The sequence below is a fragment of the Sycon ciliatum genome, chromosome 7, assembly GCF_964019385.1.
Source record: "Sycon ciliatum chromosome 7, ocSycCili1.1, whole genome shotgun sequence".
NCBI lineage: Eukaryota > Metazoa > Porifera > Calcarea > Leucosolenida > Sycettidae > Sycon > Sycon ciliatum.
Genome location: NC_088649.1, coordinates 7,836,991 through 7,855,611, shown reverse-complemented (window position 1 = coordinate 7,855,611; position 18,621 = coordinate 7,836,991). Strand labels below are relative to the sequence as shown.

Genomic DNA, 18,621 nt, shown 5'->3' with positions numbered 1-18,621 from the left:
CCGGTGCTACATACTGAGTCTGTGCAGTCTAGTTGACCTTACAAGAAAGAAAACAAATAGCACAATACTGGCACTGGAAATTCATATCCATGTTCACACTATGAGAAGGTACACGATCGTGTAGTACAATGTCACAACGAGACTGGCGGAATACCACTATTTCACTCTCTTACCATAACTTCGATGATTGTTACTGTTTCTGCTGAGATGTTACACCATCAACAACGGGGTGATACAATCTTCAACACTACTCGGCCAAATAAGAATTTGAGACAGTGCTCATTATTTTCTGAAATTAGTTGAGTATTGAAGTTTGTATTTTCAAGTCCTTGTGTTCATCAGCCAATGAGTCTCTTTAGGAGTGTTTTCCTCTTCGGATTCGACAACACGGGCACAGGGTCATGGAAGACCGGAGAAACAGAGGTATTGATGGTAGTGACCAGCAACAAGAGTCCGATGCCGAGCTGTTCTCGCACCTGAATTACCCGACGGCACGTAAGGACATGTACATTGTATAAAAGTTATTGAAAACTAATGGTCCTGTTCCAATATTCTAAGGAGTGTAGCCCAAATCCATTGTTGGCTGTTTCATTGCAAACTAGGGTACCAAGTTCTTTGATACACCAACATTTATACTAGACTTCCCTTCTTTTCACTTTGCTGACTCGTACAGCTCTCTCTCTCTTTTTGATTTTTTTGGTGCGCGTTTTTGGCCGTGATGCCGAGACCTCAGGTTGGCAGAGCCATGAATGTCCTACCATCAGTGCTGCGTCTCGGTGCAGTCCCTGCTCAATAGTGGTCACGTTCGTCCTCGACGCAGTACCATTGTCTTTCTTCATTATTTTCGAGCTGGGAATGTGAACATACATGTAGCAAAAAAACAAAAACAAAACACAAAAATTGGTCGGGATTTAGAACTGAGTTTGCAAGCGAATGTGTTTATGCTGCTTATGGACAAAACAGGAAGGGCAATATATTATGGGTTATGATCAAAAGTCCACCAAAGTGACCATTTGATCTTTTAAAATACATGTAGGTACACGTCGAATTGCAGTAAGACCAGTATGTCCAAATGTCCCTCTAATGTCGTTGTCGTTCATAGACTTTTCGTTCTCTTCATTGCCGTGGGACATAGCTAATGCCTATATCCTTTGCTCCTTCCTTCCCTTCATTCGACCTCCCCCTTCCTGAGCTCTCCAAATTCACAGGTTATGGGTTTCTGCCTCGAAGGCGTGATATACAGATGTGTCTAGTCGCTGAATGTACTCTTCTAGTTCGTTGTGTGCCTTTCATCGGTCTCGTTCACAGCATACATTTTATGATCCGGCTACCTTGGTGCACATTTAATCATAACTCGTACAAGTAGTACAATGTAAAATGTAAAATGGGTGCAAACGTGATGCGCCCGAGTTCGTTTTATCCTGTTAATATTTTTGTAAAAATAAATATAATCTAAAAGCTGGTTGAACGAGGAACGCACTGTTCTGCCGAGCTTGACCATTGACTTACTCATGACTGTATTCGGAGCACACGAGGAGCACGTCGTACCTACCAAACCTGCAGAAACGCACCACATAACAATACATTGTGTTTGGGGTAATTCGCCCCTCGTCAGTTGAGCTTGAGTAGGCTGAGGAAGATTGTGCCTGAAAATCACCACATGTATAGTGCCTTCCAGCCCAAACCATGTCCAGGGATACAAACTTGCAGAGCCGCTTTGTTTCCAGCGCAACTAACACCTCGTTGGAGGTGACAACGTTTTTAAGAGCCGATAGCGCTCAAAGACTGATTAACACAATTCCATGAGCGACTCTGACTTAGGCATAACCTTACTCAGCCTAACAAAAGCCAACTGACGAGGGATGAATTTTCCGAAACACTGTGTATTGAGGATGGAGTGGTGCTTTCTTGCAGGTATGCCGAGTGGAATGTGCGACGTGCTCCTCGTATGCTCCGGATGCAGTCGTGAGTCAGTCAAGTGTCAAGTACAGCAGGAAGCGTGTGTTCCACTTTGGAACAGCCAATTTAATGATTAAAACCTCCGAATTCCAACCTCTAAGTTCATATTTTGAACTTTACGTACTCTGTAAGAAAGGACTGAAATGGTACAGGTGAGCGCATTCAAGACAAAAACATGCTAAACATCGCAGCAAAGTAAGAATGTTACCTATAACGAGTTGGTAACGAAGACAAAGAACTACGGCACAGAACATGAACGGCTTACTTCGAGAACGCGAAACAAAGACCACCCAAGTTGGGAGGCTCATGTGTATAGGAGATAAGCAACAAGATTAGAAGTTACCCGAACACGAAGTGAGACAGAATGGATGGTACAATCTCTTCGTCCTAAACTACATATAGAATGGAATTTGTGGTGGGATTACGAACGGCAATAACAGGTAGTATCACACGAAGTAGGTTTGGCCATTTGGATTCTGACGACTCATCAGGTGTGCAAGTAAGACTCGGACGGAGAGCCAAGGATCATTTTCAAAAGAACGAACCAAAATTTTAAATTTTAGCCGTAGTTTGTCGCTATCGCTGAATTATACATGTAAATTTGCTATAGCTGGACTTGATCCGATTTACTTTTTTGCATTCATTGGAAAAGGAAAGTCAAAGAAAGGTATAACCTGCTGCAGCAGGATAAGAAACACACAATGTTAAATTTGCGCTTCGTGTAATGACACATTCTCCAATGTGGTGTTTAGCAAAGACGGAATGGAGAGCGAGGGTTTCGTTCGTTTTTGGATTTCGAAGAACGCCATGAATGTTATTGTTATCACCGAAATCTTATTTGAGCAAACAAATATCAAAATAAATAATTAACTCGGATGGTGAGCCAATAAAATTATTGAGAAAAGAGTCATTAGTCATAACTCGTAACATTTTGTCCTTCTTCTTTTCACAATAAAATAAATATTCTTCACTTTTGGTCGTGCATTCCCTTATTGTTAGGGGACCCTACTAACGCGCAGAGAGAGTACGATATTTTGGATGAAGTAATCGACGGATGGCCAGGTCCTGCTGTTGGCGTTGAAATGAGCTTTACGGATATAGCGCGGAACGCTGGACAGCTGGAAGACGTTCACGGGCCCACGCTGGAATCCAATCCACACATTACCAATTCGGTGCAGGCCACCAGCATGTTACAGGGACAATATAATGCATCCTATCAGGTAAGTCAAGCAGAATAGACAATAGAAGAACACAACGAATATCAAAGAAACTTAGCCTAGATCAATTAAGTCTAGCCTTAACGTGCTTTGCCATGACAATCCACTCCACTACAGTATAGTTGCCTGCCGAGAGCTTTGTATAATGTAGTTGACTGATTTATACCACATCAGTTAAGCCTAAACTGTTTTGTTAAGGAAAACCCAAATAAAAATCAGTAATTTATAGAGGGAGAAAAAAAGAACAAGAATCTACAAGAAATCCTTGGCTCTCCAACCCAGTCCATATATCAGTAACTTAGGAAATATAAAAAAACACAAATAGAACGCAATAATATACATGTGGCATCCGTCCAGAGAAGGGTCCGTTACTTTTCGGTCAAACTTGTGACCTTCGACGACGGGGGTATTAGGTGATCACAGTATGTATTGTTGTATAATGACGGTTCAAATACATGCAGTTTCATTCAGTGGTGTGAAAACCCTCTTTCACGAAAAGGTTAAATGAACGAGAGGTGTAGGTTTGCTCCTGACATCGGAGCTCACGCTTTCCGCTGCTTATACATTGGCTTCCCATCGGCGTTAATGAACAAACTTCAGGGAGACAACAATCTTACAATCCTAATAAAGAGAACAGGGTGAATGGACATGTGGTTACTTTATTTAAACTGTGTACATTGATGGAAACATTGTGCAATAAAAATGTGAACAGAATGTGCAATTTATAGTAAAGAAAAAGGAACCAATAAATCACACGTTACGCTATTTTGATTGGATTGATTGGATTTTATTAATAATGGTGACTATAACAGACAATTGCTTAATAACAATAGATCAACGCGAGGGAAAGATGTGAAAAGATAGGAATAATTAATATAATAGACTATTGGATAATTGGACATGTGCGCGATACAACGAACGGTCGAGGCTACCGAAGATGGGTGCCCATTTTTTGCATACATTTGGCATAGCTGAAAGCCATTAGTACTAGCGTAAAAAAGCAAGGCATTGGGGTAACAGTTTCTATAATCTCCACTTACACCACCAGTTACTTCGGCTCCTCATCTTATTTCTATAACATAGAACCTTCCAAGTTAGAAGGCTGTTTGAGTGAGCATCCAATATGCGCTAGAGATGTTGGCCAGTTAATTTTAGAAGGTCAGTATCGTCGGTCAGTGTCGTGCAATGCTATCGCATGAGCTGATTGTTTAGTAACTGGTGGTGTAAGTGGACATCATAGCGTAACTTGTGGTTTCTTGGTCCATTTTTCCTCACTATAAATTGATCCTTGGCTCTCAATCCGAGAAAATGCAATAGTGAAAAATCAAGAACAATTCGAACAAGTTTTCGTACGCCTCTGAACAGGAGACATCGTTATACCCATGAAACACGTACGTACTAGGGGTGAAACGATTAAGGGATATTCCTTAACGGTTAATCCAAAACTTATCGATTACTTATCGATTACTACGTACTCTTAATGAACAACCAAGAAGTGACACAAGTTCACATCACTGAATGATACATGTGTGACACTAAGGCCTCGTTTACACGACAATGATTGAAAAACGTTTTTGTCAAAAACGTTTTCAAAAGAATACGCTTCCACAGATTTTGATAAGAGCGTTTACACGACAACGCTGAAAAACGTTTCAAAAACGTTTCAAACGAAAAACGGCCTCAAAGTGTGTTTCAATCGTTTTCGTTCCGTTTCGTTCTCGTGTAAACGGCAAAAACGTTTTTCTAGTACGAGCCTTGTACTCAAAACATGTAATGCCGCCGCCGCCCGCCGGCCTGCGCCAGACCAACTTTTTGCACGTGACCAATGCGCGCCGAAAAAAGTGTTCCAGTGTACACGATTATCGTTTTCGTGTAAACAGCAAAAACGTTTCGAAAACGATTGAAAAACGTTTTTCAATCGTTGTCGTGTAAATGAGGCCTAACAATGATCGTGATAAAACACCCACTTCCACATTGTGTCCAAATACAGATTCCAGAGTTGGGTTGTATAGGAGGAATATACACCTCGCCATGCATTTCCGCACCGCCAATGCCATCTGTTCGCACAGTTGGAAGTTTCCCTATTTTAGGAGTTCCCTCGGAAACTTCCGACCCACAAGGACCTGCGCAGGAAGCGATGTAAGTCGAAACAAAATTGTTCATCTCTCATTTTTTCTAATTGACAACACTGTGCAGTATTCTGATATCGTGAATGTTTTTTGAATGTTTTTGGTAAGGGTTTGATTTTGGGAGTAAAGGTGACGAAATACATTGTCATGCGTTAGAAGGGCTGAAGGATATTGATGTATTAAAGGCTGTTAGTTTTCGCTTTGGTGCTGGATGTTATGTGGTTGAGGGTCTGTCTGCCCTGTCAATGCGCACAGGACCCTAGAAGAAGGGAGATACAGCGGTATTGATGGCAGTGACCATCAAGCAGGGAGTACGGAGACAGAGACCGACCAACAGTTGTTTTCTTACCTGGATTACCAGACGGCAAGTGAGTATACAGTTTTAAAGTTATTGAGAACTTATAGTTCTGTACGAAATATTCCAAGGAATATAGCGCAAATCCACTACTGGCTTGGTATTGTCATCACAAACTGTTGGTGCAGGTCCTTGGATCTGCAAAATAACTAGTTGGCCTGGATGTAGAACTTAGTTGACGAGCAAAAATAATCGTTCACAACAAAAGAATTCATTGTGAGGTATGAATAACGGTCCACCAAAGTGACCAGATCACAAATATTAGATACATGTATACGTCGTCGAGTTGTAGCATAACCAGTTTGTATAGTTTCGTCGTCATTCATTAACTTTCCGCACCCTTTGTTGCGGTATGATACAGCTCGTGCTCATCTCATTTGCTCTTTCCTTCCCCTCATCCGACCTTTCCTTACTGGAGCGTTCCAAGTTCGAAGGTTGTTGGTTTGTGCCTCGCAGGTTTGATGTACCCAGGTACCAGGGTGTTGGTTTGTGCCTCGCAGCCTTGATGCACCCATGTGTCGGGTCGTAGAATGTCTCCATACTCCTTGTGCGTTCCGAATCCGGAATATTTCCACGCTTTCACCCAGCTGTGCACCATTAAGGAGTCCTTTACTTCTCGAGTTTACGGAGCCATAGGACAACGCATCGAGCGTGATAATCGACTACAGATGGCAAATATATATAGAAAAGGAAAAAGACCAGGACCTACAAGTTCCCCTCTTACGTTATCACATAACTTAAAACCCCTTCCAATTTGGAAGCCTGTTGGAGTGCGCATACAAGACGTCCTAGAACTGATAGTAGGGATCTCAGCGCGTGCACTGCGCAGGGTGTATGCGCGTACATTGCGTCATCGCGTTTTTAGTGCAGCTCGTGGACACAGCTACAAAATGGCGACGCTAGATTTTCCACACTAGCGGAAACAGTCGACACCAGCGGAATCGTCATCTTCCTCGTCGTCCGAACACAAGTTGTGATTCCCGCCAAAGGACAGTAAAGCCAAAGCGATATCGCCCTGGTCGATATTCCTATAATTTGCCATGCGACAAGAACCTAATAGAAGATTCAGTGAAAAATTCAGAGGTTGTCTCCGGCTAGATTGTTCTAGCTTCGATTTTCAAAGAATGTCCGTAGAACTCGCGTCCAGAATTATATGCAATAGCAATCCCTGTTCTGTGGTATGAATTTTAACAATCGGAGAAATCCACATTGGTGCAAAAGAGGTGGGATATGATTTTGGCATACCGTGCCATCATCCAATTTACTGTTTAGTATTCATTGAAAAAAAGACGTAGAAAACGAGACATGCACGGGCATGATCAATCACAGCAGGAAAATTGGTAACTAATTGTGACCAAGGGTTGTATTTGCTCTTGGATATTGAAGCACACTTTTAATTAACTATGCGATTGTCTAACTGAATCAAATACAGCATATAACAAGAAGCAATTGAGTGGAATTGTCCGTGCATGAATGTTATAACAAATCAGATCCTTTCTTTTCCTTTGATCATGTGTTGCCTTATGGCTAGGAGGCTCTCGACAAGCAAAAAGAGAGTACGATATTTTGGATGAATTAATCGACAGAGATCCAGTTCCTAATGTCGCCGGTGAAATGGGCTCTACCTATTTAGCCCCGAGCACTCGACAGCCGAAAGATGCCCACTGGCCTACCCCACGATCCGATCCTCAAATGCCAGAGTCGGTGCAAGCTACCAGCATGTTACAGGAACAGTGCCCTTCATCCAACCAGGCAAGTCAAAAATTTTAAAAGACACTATAGGAAAATGTTAGAATTTCAAATAGAAAACGAAGGGCACACCACTTTGTTAAGTTAAGATCACATCTATGGCGCGCTCACACTGCGACAAGAGGCTCGCGTCCATGCAACGATATACACTCAGTGGCCGTCCAGCGATCAAGTCCGAGCTCGAGTTGAAAAATTAGGTCACTCACATAGTATCGTACGTTCATTGGCTTATGTTCATTGCCGCGTCTGTGGACGACAGTAAAGAGATTTTAACAAATTGTCTCAAATTCCTGCTCCACCTCTCTTGTCAGGGCTATAGGGTCTGTGGTGTAGCACTCTAGCTTGTACAAATTTCAAGAATGTATTCCGATTGCTAATAAATTTCCATAACCGCTACGATTGTCAAAATGATGAAGGGCAAGTAAGTTTGTGATCATAACCACGTTAATATGTAGCGGGAACGGTGGTTTTCCTGTAAGGATTTATTATAGCCGTCAAAAGTAAAAAAAGAAACAAAGATGATTTAAATATTGAGCCTCACACATCATTTCAGGTCTCTTGACGGTTGGTAAAGGTTTGGTGTTTGAAACTTTCTGTCTACAGCTCTGGGTGTTTGAAGCAAAAATGAGCAATTTTGTACGGGCCACAAGCACTCTGTTTTCGTCCAGTACGAGAGGAGTTATGCAATCTTCGACACTCACAGATGATTAACAAGTTTATTGCTCCTAGGGCCATTTTGTGATCGTCTGCGCAGTATGTCATGTCGTGATTCTATATGGCTGACACTTAGAAGGCTGAGCAAAATTCTGAGCAGAATTTGGCGACTGAGCAACAGGCTTAGCAAAGTTAAAGTGGCTCAGCGAAAATGTTATAAGGAAGCTGGTTCCTGCGACGCTTCAGTTCATACTTTTCCCGCAGAAATGACTTTACACTTTGAAAACTGACTCACGACTGCAATGAAGAGCACACAAATCCATTGAACTTTCCACAAAGCAAATCTGCAAGACATGACCACCCCAGGTTCAGCGCACAATATTTCGCGGAATTCACCCGCTATAAGTTGGGCTTGAGTAGGCTGAGGAAGATTGTGCCTGGAGAGCACTACTAATATAGTACAGTTCCAACCATCACCTGGGGTACTAAACAGAGAGATCCTAGTTCCAGGGCGACATATCACTCATGAACATCAGATAGCAACTTGAGTACAATTGCATGACATCAGGCACAGTTTCTTGTATTTTTAAGAGTATAATAATTTTCTGCTTACACTATTAATTTTGTTATGGGTCTTATCACATTTTTTCTGTTCCAACACAGAATCCGAGGGTGACAATGGCAAGAGGATACACTTTGCCATGCACTTCCAGATCGCCCATACCTAATTTCCGCCCAAGTCCAAGTTCCTTTGGTTTTGGAGTTCGATCGGCTACTTCTTTCCCAGCGGAATCTAATCAGGAATGGAGGTAATCGTTTGATTGTATGGTTTTAAATTTTCGAATAGGTAAACACAGTAGGGTAAAGCATGAAACGGTTTGAGAACGTGATTTTTTGGAGATTCAAACCAAAGTAATGCTTCAAGAGCACACGCTCGTAAGAACTGCTCGCACACAAACACACACACACACACACACATACGCGCACATGCAAGCATGCACACCCATAAACACACACACACGACCGCCTACACAAATACATGTGTGTAGTGCATACACAAACTCAGGAAACAGACATGGACAAACTGAAGCACCCAACCCTCCCCGGTTTCTTAAATGTTCGCTTAAACTTATGGGTTTAAAATTGCACCCTTGATGGACCCTCCAGAACGAGACGCAAAAGCCATTTTTCTTTTACTCGCCTTCTTAAGGGGGCAGCCTACCCATAAATTTCATATGGCATTCAATTGACCGTAACTTTGGTGTTTCTCAATGGATTTGAGTGAAATTTTGACCACACACTCCTGCCACTATGCTGGCCCTCAGGACATGATTTACAAGTTCTTGCACCTCACTGACAGGCTTTTCAGGCCGGAAAAACTCAAATTTCCGGCATAGTGCCACGGTGTGCGAGTCACCCAGGAGCCAAACAAATGCATTTACAATTTTTTCACATTTTCGTGCTCATTCTGTTCGTGCGCGGGACTCAAACCTAGAACAAGTCCAGAAGCAGCCATGGGTGATGTGGTAGGGCCCCTCAACGAGGCCCTGGAATCTGTCACAACGGAACGAGTTGGCGTTCTCTCACACACTCCCACAGACCCAAGTCAATTTTTGAATTTTTTTAGGTTTAGGGTGTGCTACGAGGTCGTACCTTTGATACAACATCCAGTGCTGGGACCTCCACAGCAAGCCATTTCCACAGCGCTGCACACCAAATCCAGGATACCCTCAGAAACCGGCAAAGACTACCATTCACGTTTCACTACTGCCTAGTACTGAATCCTACCTGACTTCTTGACACGACTCAAACTTGCCAAAGTCACTAAATCAATGTCAACTACAATAATCAAGCCACATATCTGCAACGTCACGAGGGTGCTGGCAAAAGTCCTGCTGCACAGCGGCGGGCTTCGCCCGCCGCCGTGCAGCCCAATACGTGGCTCAAAAACCTGATTTTTAGGACTTGGAGCAAAATTCTGCACACTTTCACGTGTTTCCATGATACGACAAGTTGCGCACGGTCTGCTCACATTCAAATACAGTGCTGCCAACAAATGACAGCGTGCAACAAAAAAATCTTTCCTTGCAAGGGCACATTTTCGGCCATAACTCTTGAACGGCCGGTCCGATCCGGACACAATTTTCAGAGAATTTGCAGCTATTCATGCTCTTTCAACTAAGTTGGAAGGTTGTTGGTTTGCGCCTTGGAAAAATTGTAGAGGTAGGTATCACGCGTAGTGAAAGAGTGACAAGTGTTCCCTGGTGTGTTCAACGTGTTTGTCTACAACTTTAGGCTTTTGTTTTTGAGTTTTTAACACGTTAAGGGGGCACATCACCCAAAAATTCGCTGAAAAATCGAATTTGTAAATTCATATTGAGTGCCACGTCAGTTGAAAGAGCATGAATAGCTGCAAATTCTCTGAAAACTGTGTCCCTATCTGACCAGCCGTTCAAGAGTTATGGCCGAAAATGTGCCCTTGCAAGGAAAGATTTTTTTGTTGCATTCTGTCATTTGCTGTCATCACGTTCAAAAACCACGTATTGGGCTGCACGGCGGCGGGCGAAGCCCGCCGCCGTGCAGCAGGACTTTTGCCAGCACCCTCGTGACGTTGCAGATATGTGGCTTGATTATTGTAGTTGAAGTTGACTTAGTGTCTTTGGCAAGTTTGAGTCGTGTCAAGAAGTCAGGTAGGATTCAGTACTAGGCAGTAGTGAAACGTGAGTGGCAGTCTTTGCCGGTTTCTGAGGGCATCCTGGATTTGGTGTGCAGCGCTGTGGAAATGGCTTGCTGTGGAGGTCCCAGCACTGGATTTTGTATCAAAGGTACGACCTCGTAGCAAGTGCTCAACCTAAAAAATTCAAATATTGACTTGGGTCTGTGGGAGTCCGTGAGAGAACCGGCCCACTCGTTCCGTTGTGACAGATTCCAGGGCCACGTTGAGGGGCCCTACCCCACCACCCATGGCTGCTTCTGGACTTGTTTTAGGTTCGGGTCCCGCGCACGGACAGAATGGGCACGAAAGTGTGAAAAAATGTAAATGCATTTGTTTGGCTCCTGGGTGGCTCGCACACCGTAGCACTATGCCGGAAATTTGAGTTTTTCCGGCCTGGAAAGCCTGTCAGTGAGGCGCAAGAACTTGTAAATCATGTCCTGAGGGCCAGCATAGTGGCAGGAGTGTGTAGTCAAAATTTCACTCAAATCCACTGAGAAACACCAAAGTTACGGTCAATTGAATGCCATATGAAATTTTTGGGTGATGTGCCCCCTTAATCCTTTTACCGCCTATGTTGAGGTGTTGACTTTTTCTTTCTTTCTCTATATAGTTATGTGTTTTCCAATTTTCCCACATTCCCGTACTATCCTGCACAGAAGGGAAAGGAAACGTTTGATAGAAGGAAGTCGCTACTGAATCGTGTAGATTTTCGTCGTTGCATGCGAAGGTACAGATTGCTTCTATTTTTCACCGAAATGTAAGAGAGGACAATCTTTTCCCCATTTTCGTCATCCAGCACAAAAAAAGGAAAAAGGAGCCTTAATTTTACTGTTGAGTATAACGACTCGACAGAAATGGTAACAAGACCTACGATTTTAAACCTGAAACCAGCCCTACAAAGAATTGGACAAGAGCATTAGCAAAAGAACACCAAACTTGAACATGCGCTTGGTTACAAGCCCCCTCCCTCCCGGGGGGCTTTTTACTGGCTCTTATAGAATGGGGTACTATTCGAGAAAGTGTACTATTCACTATCCAATAGAGTGCTGTAATCGCGCGAGTACAGTAATGGCCATACATTCTGGCTAAACAAGTTACAGCCGTGCTTAGTTACTAGTGCTCACTCGTATCCGAGTGTTCAGATCAGGTTCACAAGAACAAAAAAACAGAATGTTGGTCGGTTATTGGATAGAATTCCTTCACAACCAGCCTTGTGCCCTTTTTTGCTCCTTTTGCAGAAGAGCCCAGCCATACGTACGGATTGCCAAGGAAAGACCTAGACATGGCAACATGCTTAGGTTGACTCAAGAACGCAGGGCAATGCACCGAGGAGATCGAACTCCAAAAACAATTACCTCTGCTAGAGAAATCTCGCAGCCAAGATTGGATGGCAACTTGCATGAAACAGTTTTATCGAATTCAATAAGGACTTATGGAAATACCCACATAGACGGAAGATATGAAGGGACATCTGGTGCACAGCCTAACATGGAAAACGAAGAGGAATCTGATTCAATGTTGACCGGAGGTCAGTTTCGAGAATACCTTGTGCAAACACTACAGAAGTCTGGGAAAAAGGATTTTCCGGACAGGTCGGCAAATGTTGGATTTTCTCACGAAGGTATGCGTGAAACATTGGAGGAACCTTCCGCGTATCGTATACCAATGGACTGTGGACATCCTGCCGGACACCAATCTGAGCCTTCCAAAGTAAGGACAATGGGGCAGAATCAGGAGCCGCGGACGACATAATTATACAACATTGCACAGGTGTGCATTTTGCCCAAAAGAGTTCAAGACGGTTTTTCTCCTTCGTCGACATGAAAGTGCTCACACTGGAGAACGACCATTCAAGTGTGATTTTTGCGAGAAATCATTCAGGCGAAAAGACAATCTCTCTGACCATAAACGTACTCATACCGGAGAAAAACCGTACACGTGCATGACATGTTATAAGGCGTTCGCAAAACGGCACTGGCTGTACGCTCACAAACGTATTCATAAAGGTGAACTTCCGTGTAAGTGCGAAGTGTGCTCAAAGTGTTTCAGAAGTTCTTGTAATCTTCGCGCACATCAGCGTAAGTATCATGGCACCTGAAGATCGTCAAAAACGCGAAAACATCTTATTTGTAGAAAAAGCATCTTTTCTCTTCGTGTTTCAAAATGATACAGTCCATGTGTATTTTAAAAGAAGCTCAGGGTTACGCGATGCCCAGAAGCAAACATGTCATGGTATATGCAGTAGGTGTTGATAGTACGAAAGTGAAAACTGATATGGATTGTGCAGCTCAGGTTTGTCATCTGAAAAGGATTATCTCATCTTAGATATCCATGAAGTTCTTGTTGGCAATTTGTTTCTTATGAGGGCAATCATCTTAAGTATGGTCTTTATTGTATACATCGAAACAGTAAGTTGAATCTTTTTGTTTTGCAAGTTCTCATAGCTATAAATAGAGCATTACAGATGAGATCAATCTCAGGATTGTCTTGTCTTGTTTTTGTATTTAACCCTGTAACTTAAACACATACATTGCATGAATCGTGCGCTCATCGTTAGCTTAATGTATCGCTTATTACTGCCAGAACACATTCAGCAGCAGCATCTTCATTTAGTTCTATTTTCGTATAGCAACACATTTTTTGACCTTTAAAAATGCTGACATTGTCAAGCAAGGTGAATCGTGCGGAACACCAACTTCATGATCAAAGGGCATTGTCCTAACTATGTGCTCAAAATCTGTCATGTGAAAGACAGTGGGTTTCTATTCTTGTGTCCTTCCATGAAGTGAACCTATCCCAGGAGGTAGAAGAGTTCACTTTAGATGAGAGTGTGCAGCGAATGACCAATTCTTTAGGCAAGAAATAATTACTTTCATGTTGAAGACCCAACACAAGTCAGGTGAAAAACTTAAGGTATCTCTTAGAATGGTTGCTTACGTTTGTATTATATTTTCACGTTGGTTATAAAACCAGATGATATGGCACGTGCATAGAAATTACTGGTATAGAATGCCTGCAGCGCGTGCTTAAACGTTCTGATGCTAGAATCAGAAGATTAGTCTTTGAACCTCGTTTTTATTTGCAGGTATACGTTAGGTTAGCCCCCCCCCCCCCACAAACACGCACACATACCAACACTCCGAATGAGTGTCATTGCTGCCATCATCGCTTCAAATGTTCACTAAATATTTGGCCGTGGCCCATTTTCAGAATCGAACAGAAAAAAGGCCAGAAAAGAATGAACAGAAGGGAATGGGAAAAAACGAATTTGAACTCGGATATTGAGCCAATATAGTTATGATGAAGAAAGGAAAAGGACAAAATGTTACGAGTTATGACAAACATGTTGTCGCACTCGCTGACTGTATAGCATATGGTTATGTTGATGGACAGTTTGTCATAACTCGTAACAATTGGTCCTTTTCCTTTCTTCGTTTCCAGCGCGAAAAACACCCAGCGAACTCCGGACAGCAGTTTAAGTCATTGTGGCCCATAAGGGTGCTAAAAAAGGCGACGGCCTTTGCGGTTCAAAACGTTGCACACAACCCGTCTAAATCGCGAGTCTGCATTGGGGTCAAAAGTGAGAAGAAGTGATCAATAACGGGGTTGTTGCACTTCGGCGATATTCTTGGACCCGTGTTTCCCTCACGAGGTAGGAGCTGGCTATCTCTCACGTCGGGTGTGACACACAAGTCCGAACGCAGTGTGTTGAATCCAGCGAGTTTGATTGCTTATCCCGTCTTAGGGTTGTACCTCCTTGTCAGTACAAAGAACATTCTGAGGGTGCGAAGGGGAAGAGGAAACTTAGGTAATGTATTACCAACCTAGAATCCCTTTGTGTGGAGTGGGCATGGGTAACCCTTTGTCAGAAGTTCGCGAAAATAGTCACATCTTTCTCACGATGTGGTTATGTAATGATGGGCGGTGGATCTGTAAGGTCACTAACGACTGATGCAGAAGTATATCTTATTCTTGTAACACTTCGTTTAGTGATACCGTCAAATCAAGTGGACGATTGGGATAATAAAATCTCGACGCTCTACGGTGTGAAATTTTATCTGGGAGGTGTGAGAGAAGCCTGCCTTATTTGTCACGTGGGCTTCTACTCGCTCACCATTGAAATACCATGCGCAACCATCAAGATGACTTCTTTTCCCTAAAGTGCTGAATCAGTCTTCTACTTTAGTTTTGTTGGTATTCTCGCTCCGCTAGTAACGTATAGTTCATCCCTTTAAGAACTGCAGTTTTTGAGTGAGCAATGGAAGACGGTGAGGAGTCGATGTCTGACTGCAGTGTGGACTCAAATGAGCTGCCACCAATGCCGCCATTAATCACGATCAACTGGAATTTATCTGAATATGGCACACTTTCTTCTCAGACATCCTCCGACTCACTTATCACAGGCATTGATCAACGCATGCAGAATGCGGAAGCAAAGGTATTGCCCGATTTAGATCCAGAGGACACGCTTGCTTTCCACAAAGAAGATACTTCCGGGGCACCACCTGTAACGCCTTTGACACGACCAACGAAGAAAGGAAGTAGCTCAGCATGTTCTTTAGATGAATATGAATTTTGTGTGTCATCCCGAAGTAAACGTGGACAAGTCTGGCACGATGAAAAGAAGGACGCTCGGCCTCGAACATCTTTTGAAATGGGATACGGAGACGACTCGCCGTCCAAGTACAGTGGTAATACCGACCAGGGACTGCTTGGACAACCAGTGAAGAAATCGACAGCGAATATATATTTCCCCAGTTATCCGTTTGATGACGGTAGACTTTCTGAAACTGGAAAAAAGGAAACATCGGAAAAAGGGGATGCAACCGACACACAAGGATTTGGCGGACATGATAATGGACATCAGGCTGTTGGGTCTCAGTGTACCACTATGATTCCTGAACAAGGACAACGTTCTAGGAGTAAAACGCTACACAAGTGTCACGAGTGTCCGAGACAGTTCAAGAAAGCATGTGATCTTCGTCGCCATGAACGTGTTCGTACTGGAGAGCGACCATTCAAGTGTGATGTATGCAGCAAATACTTCTCTCGGTCAAGCAATCTACATGTACACATGCGTTGTCACACCGGAGAGAAGCCTTTTGCGTGCAGGTTTTGTGAAGCATCGTTCGCTACATCATCAAATCTTCGTGCTCATGAACGCAGGCACACAGGGGAAAGGCCCTACAAGTGCGAGACATGTAAAGCATCTTTCAGGAGGACGACATATCTTCGTAATCATGAACGTATTCATACTGGGGAAAGGCCCTACCAGTGCAAGTTATGCAGTGCGTCGTTCCGGCTGTTATCATTTCTACGTGCTCATGAACGCAGCACGCATTGAATTGTCCGTAGAGGAACAAAGCATGTAAATCGTATTCAACAGACCAAGAAACCGGCAAGAACCAAAAGGTAAACGTACAAGAAAATGGCATTTTTGTGGAAAAGTCAACTGTGTGTACTCTTGGCCAAACTCATACAGAAGAAAAACTTCATACATGCAATATGTGCAAAAATCAGTCTCGTGCTCAAAGTTACTGTATGGACGTGCGCTTCACATACTGGTGTGAAATCCAGCAGACCAGCAGTGAGGTGGTTAATTTACCTGTAGAAACATTTAACTCATACGAAAACATTCATAAGAAAAATGATGATCGTTGTCTACATCACTGAGGTGGTGTTAGCCATGAATTTAAAAGTCAGGTCTCTGCCTTTGCTTGTGTCTGTTTTACGTCTCATTACTGCTAACTTTGCCCCATAAATACCAGTTCAGCAATACAGGTTCTAATGCTTACAGTGTAAAGTATGATGATGATTGTGTCAAGTGTCACGTAGGAGATGTGTAAAGCACACCTCTCACAGTATATCTCTGCGACCAACGACCATTATTTGCATTCTTCGACACATTCGCTCCCAAGAATAACACCCGTAGTGATGTTTGTTTTTCTGTCAACGAAGCTAAAAACACAATATTTTTAATTCTAAGTAGTAAGGCCGAGCGAAGGAGTCGTTCGCTTAGGTTATTATTGCACCCCGGTATGCGGTTTGCGTTTCGATATGCGATATGCGAGACCAAAACGAGAACGCTGCCGTCAGCAAAACTCGTTATCCATAATTATTATCAGTGCTCCTTTCGTCAGATTGTATTTTGCTTTCCAAATTAGCTCTGTCATGCCAACGAGAAACCATACGAAAGAAATATAGAACTCGGATTGTGAGCCAATATAGTTATGATGAAGAAAGGAAAAGGACAAAATGTTACGAGTTATGACATTTTGTCGCACTTGCTGACTGTATAAAATCTGGTTACGTTGGTGGGCAGTCTGTCATAACTCGTAACATTTTGTCCTTTTCCTTTCTTCATCATAAAGAAATATAGGCAAATTCTTGTGAGACAGATTTTGTCCGATGCTCTTACTAGTCTCGTCATTTTCATAAGGTATGCGAGAAATCATTCAGGCACTCATCAAATCTCAAAAATGCGTGAACGTCACTACAAACAACACTTATAAGTCTAGTGCCCTAAAAATTGCCATACTCCCAAATGTAAAGCCTTTATGTAGGGAACGTGAGCACCATTTTGAAAATACAAATCATAATCCTATTTCGATTTCGCTTAATCTTTTTGCCTGCAAATCATAGCTCATCATTGAAGGTAGATGTTGAATGATTAAAATATAGACCGAACTGCAATTATATAAGGTTTCCACATCCAAAACTGGCATAGCTGAGGTGATACCGCGGGAAAGGGAAAATGTGAAGTACTGTTGAGACGCATGGGACATGCATGCAGCGTCAGAAATTCGGCGCGGAAAATCAATCTATATGACTAATAATAATAATAATAATAATAATACCACAGCACGCGTATACAGGCCAAAGAACAATGCATGAGAATACACTGAAACTAAGCCAAATCCGCTTCTGTCTCCAGTCAACAAAAAACTCATCCATAAACAATGTCTGATCTCCATTTCGACTTGTCTGCAGCAAATGCTCGTGCTCCTTCAAGGTCGCTGTCATTCTTCAAAGGAATGTCGTGCCCTGCCAGGTCCTTCATGATGGTGGTAGGGAGAGTAGCCGCGGGACGGCCCCTTCGTCCACGTGACCCCACTTGAAAATAGCAGGACATCGCAAAGCAAGGGGGTGACTGCTCACTCATCCTCAGCACATGGCCAGTGAGGCTACGGCGTCGCTTGGCAACAAGCTCCGACAGTGGCTCAATGCAGGAATAACGTGCCAGAATCAGTGTGCTGCGTATCTAGTGAGAGTCTGTGTATCGCACTTGTCCGAGCGCCATGAAGGCCAGCAAACGCACCTCAAGACTCGCCGACGTCGACAGCCACAGCAGCCCCTGGGGCATGACACTGTACTGGTCGCCCGTCGCACCAAGACGCTTGGCAGTCACTAGGCTTCATGCCACCAATGTTGTCCACAAGCTACCTTGTTATCTGCCCATCACCCACTGCCGCTGACACGCTGGGAGGCCACGCGAAATTCGCCCAGTATATCGTCGTCAGAGTTGTGTCGACTGTGCAATAACGCTGGTAGAAACAAGCAGTTGGTCGTATGGTATTGCGTCCTCCGGGTTGTCCCTTGACTCGTCTTGTCCCTCTTCTTGCTCTGACGCTAACGGCGCACGTATCATATTATTACAGGGTGCGACAGAGCTCTCGGCCATTGAAGAAAAAGTTGAGTCCCCTCCACCATTACACTGCGCTATTTAGCCGACTAGACCCTCCTGCACACAACCGTCGCCACTGCGAGGACACTTCCGTAGACGATATTGATAAACTCCTTCAGACAGCTGTTTCGCTAATACATAGCTCATCAGTGAAGGTA

At 43.4% G+C, this 18,621-nt stretch overlaps 1 protein-coding gene across 1 annotated transcript; it reads left to right on the top strand.

The window, feature by feature from the left end:
* The first annotated feature begins 318 nt into the window (after positions 1-318).
* On the top strand, positions 319-7,430 carry LOC135821574 (uncharacterized). The gene is made up of 5 exons (XM_065334572.1): positions 319-495; positions 2,959-3,179; positions 5,167-5,315; positions 5,561-5,673; positions 7,192-7,430. Exons 1-5 carry the CDS (start codon positions 402-404, stop codon positions 7,428-7,430), a joined length of 816 nt encoding a protein of 271 aa, XP_065190644.1. The 5' UTR covers positions 319-401.
* Positions 7,431-18,621: the final 11,191 nt, after the last annotated feature.

Coding starts and splice junctions, on each gene's coding strand:
- LOC135821574 (XM_065334572.1), top strand. CDS start 402: ATGGAAGACCGGAGAAACAGAGGTATTGATGGTAGTGACCAGCAACAA. Junction 496..2,958: donor CCTGAATTACCCGACGGCAC/GTAAGGACATGT, acceptor CCTTATTGTTAG/GGGACCCTACTAACGCGCAG. Junction 5,316..5,560: donor GGACCTGCGCAGGAAGCGAT/GTAAGTCGAAAC, acceptor CAATGCGCACAG/GACCCTAGAAGAAGGGAGAT.